The sequence below is a fragment of the Carex rostrata genome, chromosome 24 (genome assembly GCF_964058835.1).
Source record: "Carex rostrata chromosome 24, lpCarRost1.2, whole genome shotgun sequence".
Lineage (NCBI taxonomy): Eukaryota > Viridiplantae > Streptophyta > Magnoliopsida > Poales > Cyperaceae > Carex > Carex rostrata.
The window spans coordinates 5,276,491-5,285,005 of NC_135941.1; the positions used below are offsets into that span (position 1 = coordinate 5,276,491).

The following is an 8,515-nucleotide window of genomic DNA, read 5'->3' on the forward strand; positions in this document are numbered from 1 at the left end:
TTAAACATTAATAATTCACAATTTTAAGAATTTTTTGAAGAATATTTTTTTTTACTCTCTTGTAGGACTGAGATTTTTGATTCAGATAATTTCAAATTATATCCGAACTATTTTCAAATCACAAAATTTTAACTTTGCTGAATCGAACCGGAATAATTCATGTCACTGTGATCCGTATAAACGGTTCAATCTTAAAATTTTCAATTTCCAAGCTAATGCTTCATTATCGCTACACAAATAGCGCTGTAGTCTCAATCATCATAAAACTCCGTTCCCCATGGTAATAAAATAAATGAACCCGGTCCATTTATAGAGAGGAACTAAGCCATGTACACTCAACTGAAAAGTGGGACATAGGAGAGTCGACCGACCTATAGGTAGGTGTTCACAACTTCACAAGTGACTTTCCTTCAGTCTTCAACAACTCTGCGTTTATATAAAGGCCACATATCCATTGTGGCTTCTCTTGCAAGCCATTTTCTCAGCGCAGCTCAAGTCTTCCAATCCTCATCTCGCTTTTTCTCCAGGACATCTCTTTAAGGTATAATTCTTCTTTGGTTCTTTGTTACATTCTGTAATTATTTGTGGATTATTGTTATCCTAATTTTTTATTTCGATATACATGTTAGCAATCTAGGTTTTCTTTTCACTTTATTCTGTCTAGCTCTTCTTACTGTATTAATTTAGGGTTCTTCGATTGAAATTACTGTTCATATTAGAAATTTTGCGATGATTATTCAATCTCAGGCTTATGTATCGATCAAAGCCCATGCTTTGACTTAGGGTTTGTAGTGGTTGACCTCGATTGTTGTCATATATTTATGATTAAAGCTACTTTGGGTCATCGTCTATGGTCAGATCATTCATCTAACAACATATTGCCTGAAAAACTTGCGGTTGATCTGATTTGGCTTGGTTTTACCTGCTTTGGCCAGATTTTCTCCTTAAACTCGCATCTGGTGTATTTATTGTTGTGATGTTCATGTTCCCTTTTGATCTTACGACCTTTACCTGCAATTTTTTCTGTTCTGATGTTACTGTTTGCATGAATTGTTGACTACAATGTATTGTGTCTTAATTTAGCATCAGTACAATCTTAGAGGTTAGAATAACATCTGGTTTATCAGTTAATATATATTTTTATTCCTTTATTATCAAAATACTTGAGGTTATTAGTCCAGTTACATGTTCCGCCAGATTGATTTTTTTTTGGTGTTTTTAACGTACTTAGTTAAATGCATGTTTTAATTAAACTCAGACGATAATCCTAAGCAATTTGCCTGATATAGAATGATTTTCTTTTTCAGGGTTGATGTCACATGCTTGATATTGAGATGAATTTTGTTGTTATCAATTATCATGCTTGCCTCATCTGGTGCTTGTTCTGGTTTTTGACTTGGAAGCAGAATATGTTCGGGCACTGGACCTGACCAAAGTACCTCTCCAATTTAATATGCCTCCATAACCTTCCAATCATGTCTTAGCTTCAGCCTCATTTCCTCCTTTTTCTTTTCTTTTTACTCTTTGAATATAGTACATCAGACCCCTTTCCTGCATTTCCCGTCTCTGCTTCTCACCAGTACATACTGAAGGAACCTTTAAAGCTCTTCTGTTTCTCTCCCTTGATCAGACTATTTAATTTCAACCCTTAAGAAGGCATTTTAGTTAAGACAAATAAGCCAGCATTGCTATTTAATCAAATGGGTCAGGCTCAGCTTCCAACTGGGTTCAGGTTCCACCCAACTGAAGAGGAGCTGATCTGCTATTATCTCAAGAGGAAGGTGATGGGGAGGCCTTTTCAATTCATTGCTATTTCTGAGGTTGAGCTCTATAAATTTGCTCCCTGGGATCTTCCAGGTACCTCAACTTCATCTAAATCTTTTTTTCCCCTTTAGTTACTGGCATTTAGTGAGTAACAGAAATCATTGAATAGACTCTAGTTATAGTGTGTTGAATCCAAATTTAGAATGAGAATAACATGTTGAGATGGACACAGTCAGAAAGAGTGAGGTTATGGTACTATGCATAGCGCACTTTGGTCCGTACTATGGATGCATCTCTCCATTTTTAAAGCCCAAACAGTTGATCCGAAGCGATTAACAAGATCTTCATTTGAAAGTGTGCTTTGAGGTTCAATTTAATGTTATTTGGAATATTTTTTACTAATTTTTTAGATGGGTAGAAAATCACTACTTTCGGATGGTGTAGAATCTTTAGATCAAGTGATTTTGTACCTATTTAAAATAATAGTAAAAAATATTCTAAATAATGTAAAATTGAGCCTCCAAGCACACTTTCAAATGAAGATCATGTTAAGCGGTTCGGATCGACTGTTTTGACTTTAAAAATGGAGATATGCATCTACGGACCAAAGTGCGCTATGCATAGTACCATAGTCTCACTCATTCAGAAATTTAATCAGAAAAGTATATCAAGTTAGGCAAACAAGCTTAAACTACAACTGATTGTTAATGGGTTGTAAATTATGCTTTTCTTACAGTTGTTTTCTGTTAACTGGTACAGAGAAATCTTGTGTTAGGACCAAGGATCTGGAATGGTACTTTTTCTGCCCCAGGGATAAGAAATACCCGAAAGGTTCACGGGCGAACCGGTCAACAGAAATCGGGTATTGGAAAACTACTGGAAAGGATCGCAGCATTTCACATAACTCCCGTGTGGTTGGCATGAAAAAATCCCTGATCTTTCACACAGGCAAGCCACCGAAGGGCGACAGGACCGACTGGGTCATGTATGAGTACCGCCTCGCTGATGAACAGCTAGTTGCTTCAGGGGTTGCTCAGGTATGGTAGCAATATGGTAGTGGGAGTGAGGCTATGGTAATATGCATGGCGCACTTTGGTCCGTACTAGGATCCACATCTGCATTTTCAAAGTCTAAATAGTTGATACAAACCATTCATCATATGATCTTCATATGAAAATGTACTTTTCATTTTTTATAGGTACTAGGATCCACATCTTCATATGATTTTTCATTTTTTAGAATTTTTTTACTATTTTTTTAGATAGGTAGAATATCACTACTTTGGAATCTTTAGATCAAGTGATTTTGTACCAATCTAAAAAAAATAGTAAGAAAAGTCTAAAAAATGTAAAATCTGGCATTGAAGCACATTTTTCATATGGAGATCATGTTGAGCTGAATGGATCGACTATTTGGACTTTTAAAATGGAGATATGCATCTGTAGTATTGATCAAAGTGCACTATGCATAGTACTGTAGCCTCACTCTTATAGCGGTCTTAACTGTTGGCTGGAAGGGAGATGTTTGTTTAAGCTTAACTATGGTTCCCTGTGTTTGGTGCAACCTTACAAAGCCCCTTGAGCAACATACGAGCTTATATAAATAGAAAAAGAGGGTTCAAATTCCTTCAGTTTTAGAACAACAATAACTTAAAATTTAAAGCTTAATGTCAAAATAAAATCTTTTGATATAATCTTTATCATCTTGTCTATGCTCATTTAGATTTTGTTTTGATTAGTATCAAGAGCTTGCAAAAAGCAAAAAATGCACAGATGTGGATAAATTATGGACATTAATTTTCAACTTACTAATTCTTATAAAACCAAAATCGAAAAGTGATAACTTTTTATGTGCATATATAAATTTTAGAATTTTTTTTATTAGAAAATTAAAAAGCGGAGACATGATGGAGGCATTTGAATCCCCCTCATATAAAAATGCCAGTAAAATGATGGAAACAATGGTAGTGACACATGAAACAAACCAAACCAGATTCGGTACAGTGCACTGCCACATTTGATGTGCGGAGTATCAACATTTTATTTTATTCTGAAATTGGGCTCTTAGAATATTTCGTTTACGGTTATTATTATTTGGGATGCAGGATGCCTTTGTTATATGTAAGATTTTCAAGAAGAGTGGTATGGGGCCAAAGATAGGCGAGCAGTATGGTGCTCCATTCAATGAGGAGGATTGGGAAGATGATGATGCGAATCTCGAGGCAACTGTGGCGGCCTTCCCTTTCCTTCCATTCCATCAGCCTGCTGTTCAATCAAGCAATGATAACAATGCCGCCACCTCTACTGTAGAGCCTGTACCAGCACCTGTTGCTGCCACCACTATTACAGAGCCTGTGCCAGTGTCTGATCCTGCCACACCCCTTCTGGAGCCTGTACCTCTCTCTCTTGATGCGGAGTCTGTTGCTGGAGGATACAACGAATTGCCAGTGATCACTTGTCCTCCCTTTGGCACCCCTCAATATTGCGACAGCATTCCAATCACTCCAGAAACGGATGGGATTCGGCTGGATGAGTTGGAGGACTTGCTACTTAATGATGCTCCATACCACCCAGGAAACGGCTCTGGCCAGGTAAGGATGCTCGTCTTGTCTTGTTTCTTTTCTGTGAACTTTGGCTTCTACCTGTGATTTTTGTCTTGACTAAATTTTTTTTAGGCAACTCCTTTTATGGCAGTTGTGTAGGTTTGTTATTTCTCAGACTATAACAGCTTTAGGATTATCTGTTTATGCATGTCGAGATGGTGCAGTATAGTCAAAATTTTGTCTGGTGTATTGTATTCAAGGAGTTTGATAATATACCATTTGATCTGACAGTTCAGGCTAGTCTTGTCAGGTTGCATGGTTAAGATGATGCACTATTTCAATTGTATGCATTACATACGAAATAGGTCAATATCTAACTATATTATCTCACAATTTATGAGAATTTGGTTTTGCAGGTTGGTGCAGTTTAAACTGAAATGTTTGTGGTATATTATATGCCATGAGTCTGATATTTGACTATTTCATTTACTACTGTAATGTATTGTTTGTCAAGGTTGCATTTCTTATGATATATTTTTTTTTTGTCTCACTACAGCTGGCACCTCTGCAGCAGCCTTCTCCAGCTATGGTGAACTTCAATGAGGCAGGCGGTGATGAAATTAATCAGATTTATGGTGAGCTGGTTAATCTTATTGATGGAGATGTTAATGATAATGTTGTACAGCCACTGTCTGAACTGGGAGCTCAGCACTATGTGGAGCTAAATGACATCATCTTTGACCAGGAGGAAGACTTCTTTCTGAACTGCTATGATCCTGCTCACAGCCCAGAAATGGAGGTAGACATTTGCTTTAGGGGGTATAGCCCATCTGAGCATCAAAATGGTAGCCTCACCTCAGATTGGGGACCCCACTGAAAAACGCCACGCCCATTTACAGTTATTATTTGCTCTGTTATTTAAGTTGACGCGGTAAATGTTTTGTTAATATTTGTGGAATATGCAATGCTGTGGTTTTATTGTTCTGAAAACATCTGCAAAGTTCCTAGTGGAAAAATGTTGAACTTATGTCCGAAATAATTGAATACCTAGTGTTTTTATGTTATTAAGCTATGGAAATTCTTCAAATGATTGATTACCCATGATTATATTTGTTTTTTTTTTTTTTTTTCTTACAATGCGAAATTTCTTAATCTTCGCCAGCTAATAAGCATCAATGTTATATGATGACTTGTTATCATTAGTAACTCGCCTATCTCAATGGAAAAATATTAATGGAGATGGTAACTTTTTTCTTTTTCTTTTTTCTGGCCCGTCTACGATTAGACTTCCATCGGGAAAAGATATCCTATCTAGTGATTTCTGAGCATCTTCAACTCTGTGCAACGATCCTAGATCGTTGAGATAGAATAGAGAGAGTGTAGAAATAGAAAAGAGACAATCAAGCAAAGAAGAACAGCTAATTTGTATTAATTTTCGAGGAAATGGAAAAGTCTGACAAGCAAAATCAAGTCGAATGCATCACAGCAATTCGCCCATTATACAACTAAAAACATAATCTCTCTCCACCAAGGAGTTTGCCTTATAAAGGCGATCAATTTCGTAAAAAAAAGTAAATGAAATGGATACAGAAAAACGAAAATTAAATCTCTGTTGACACGTCAGCTATAAGAGGTGACGTGGAATAACAACTTCTAACCGCTTCTGCAATTGTCAGCGAACAACAAACGGTTGTGCAAAATTCTCACTCACCTTCTCCATTTGGAACTCCAGTTCCTCTCCTTTTTTAATGAATACGGCCCCATCTGTCAGAGAGCCACAATTACTTAACGGGTTCTGTCCCTTGTCTTTGCCCGTTAAGCCCAATTTAATCTCCTCAACGATCTCCCCCAATTTAATCTCCTCAACGATCTCCCCCAATTTAATCTCCTCTCGTTGCACTCCTCCCCCCTTAACAAAATTCGTGTCCTCACGAATCAAATGAGGGAATTTCTGAGCAATTTTCTCGTAATCTTCCCAAGTTGCATCATCTTGACTTTGAGTTTTCCATTGAATCAGCAACTGAGTTTGGGCTGCATTCTTTCTTTTCACCATTCTACGAGCTAAAATCATTTCGGGCTCTAACTCAGTTGTAACTCCTGGACCCATTACGGGTAATGTTGGAGAGGGTATTTGTGTAGTCCCCAACTTGCCCTTGAGTTGGGATACATGAAACACAGGATGAATCAGAGAATGGGGTGGAAGATTTAACCGGTAAGCAACAGTACCGATTTTCTTAAGAATCTCAAAGGGTCCATAGAACTGAGAACTCAACTTCGGATTGCTTTTGCCTCGAACAGAAACCTGGCGATAAGGTTGCAGCTTCAAATAAACCCAATCACCTTTTGCAAACTTCCTTTCACTACGATGCTTATCTTCATTCCGTTTCATGCGATCCTGGGCTCTTCTCAGATTTTCTTTCAATTGAGCTAAAGTGGATTGTCTATCCCGAATAACTATGTTAACGGATTCCACCCGACTCCGGGGTATACTGCCAAGTGCCAATTGGGGAGGGGGATAACCATAAAGGGCCTCAAATGGTGTCATCTTGATAGCACTATGCCAATTCGAGTTGTACCACCACTCTGCCAGTGGCAGATACTCTTTCCATCGGTTTTGCTTGTCATAAACCATAGCTCTCAGGTATTGCTCCAAGCATTGGTTAACCTTTTCAGTTTGCCCATCCGATTGGGGGTGATAAGAAGTACTCATATTCAATTGAACTCCCAATTTCAACAAGAGTTCACTCCAAAAGGTGCTGGTAAAAACGGGATCTCGGTCTGACACAATGTCAGCAGGTAACCCATGTAGTTTATAAATGTTGTCCATGAATGCTTGAGCTACACTGGAAGCTGAGTATGGATGAGATAAAGGTATGAAGTGAGCATATTTAGTCAATCGATCCACAACTACAAAAATGACTTCAAAACCCTTTGACTTTGGTAGACCAGTCACAAAATCAATGCCAATGCTACACCAGGCCTCTCTGGGTATAGGTAGAGGTTGTAATAAACCTGGAGTGGATGTGTGCTCATTCTTGTTGAGTTGACAGTTGGCACACTGTTGCACAAACATATGAACTGTTTCCTTCATCAAAGGCCAATAAAAGTACCTTTTTACCCTCTGGTAAGTAGCTGTAATGCCTGAGTGCCCTCCCAAGGCTGATCCATGCATTTCTTGCAACAATTTTTGTCTCCACCCTTCTCTTGAACCCACACACACTCTGCCTTTGTACCTCAACACTCCTTGGTACTCAGAAAATTGAGATAACTCTTTTTGATCCCCCTTCTCCTGTAATTTGAGTCTGACTCCTTCAATCCACTTATCTCCCACATAACTATCCTTAATATCTTGAACCCAACTAGGAACTAAGGTGCTCAACATGTTCAGTTCAGGTGCTGCCCAACCTTCCTCCTTAGAATCCTCCTCTCTCCGTGACAAAGCATCAGCTACCTTGTTATCAACCCCCTTTTTATACTCAATTCGGTAATTAAGCCCCAATAACTTGCTAAGCCCCTTATGTTGCATGGGTGTGTTGACTCTTTGTTCTAACAAGTACTTGAGACTAACTTGGTCTGTCTTGATGACAAATTCAGCACCCAACAAGTAATGCCTCCATTTCTGAATTGCTGTGAAAAGAGCTAACAGTTCTTTCTCATATGTGGACAATGATTGGTTCTTCACACCAAGCTTCTTACTCAAAAACGCCACAGGTCTTCTTGACTGCATCAGCACTGCCCCTATTCCCTCTTGACTTGCATCTGTCTCTACAACAAATGGTTTATTAAACTCAGGGAGTTTGAGTACGGGAGCCACCACCATGGCTTTCTTTAACTGATCAAAAGCTTGCTGAGCAGTCTCATGCCACCTAAAGGAATTCTTTTTTAAAAGATCAGTAAGGGGTTTTGAAATAATCCCATAGCCTTTGATAAATTTCCTATAATAGCCGGTTAACCCTAGGAAACCCCTTAATCCCTTGACTGTTTTTGGCACTGGCCAATTGACCATTGACTCAATTTTACTAGGATCTGTGGCTACCCCATCCCTAGAAATGACATGTCCCAAGTACTCTATCTTGTGAACCCCAAACTCACATTTTGATCTCTTAACAGATAATTGGTTTTGGTTGAGGATTTGTAAGACAGCTTTGAGATGAGACACATGAGAGTTTAGGTCCTGACTATAAACTAGGATATCATCAAAGAATACCA

At 38.4% G+C, this 8,515-nt stretch overlaps 1 protein-coding gene across 1 annotated transcript; it reads left to right on the forward strand.

Annotated features, from left to right (window-relative positions):
* Positions 1-428: 428 nt before the first annotated feature.
* On the forward strand, positions 429-5,415 carry LOC144575431 (uncharacterized). The gene is made up of 5 exons (XM_078325576.1): positions 429-541; positions 1,308-1,857; positions 2,524-2,801; positions 3,869-4,354; positions 4,863-5,415. Exons 2-5 carry the CDS (start codon positions 1,701-1,703, stop codon positions 5,181-5,183), a joined length of 1,242 nt encoding a protein of 413 aa, XP_078181702.1. The 5' UTR covers positions 429-541; positions 1,308-1,700; the 3' UTR covers positions 5,184-5,415.
* The last annotated feature ends 3,100 nt before the right edge of the window (positions 5,416-8,515 follow it).

Coding starts and splice junctions, on each gene's coding strand:
- LOC144575431 (XM_078325576.1), top strand. CDS start 1,701: ATGGGTCAGGCTCAGCTTCCAACTGGGTTCAGGTTCCACCCAACTGAA. Junction 1,858..2,523: donor TGCTCCCTGGGATCTTCCAG/GTACCTCAACTT, acceptor TAACTGGTACAG/AGAAATCTTGTGTTAGGACC. Junction 4,355..4,862: donor CAGGAAACGGCTCTGGCCAG/GTAAGGATGCTC, acceptor GTCTCACTACAG/CTGGCACCTCTGCAGCAGCC.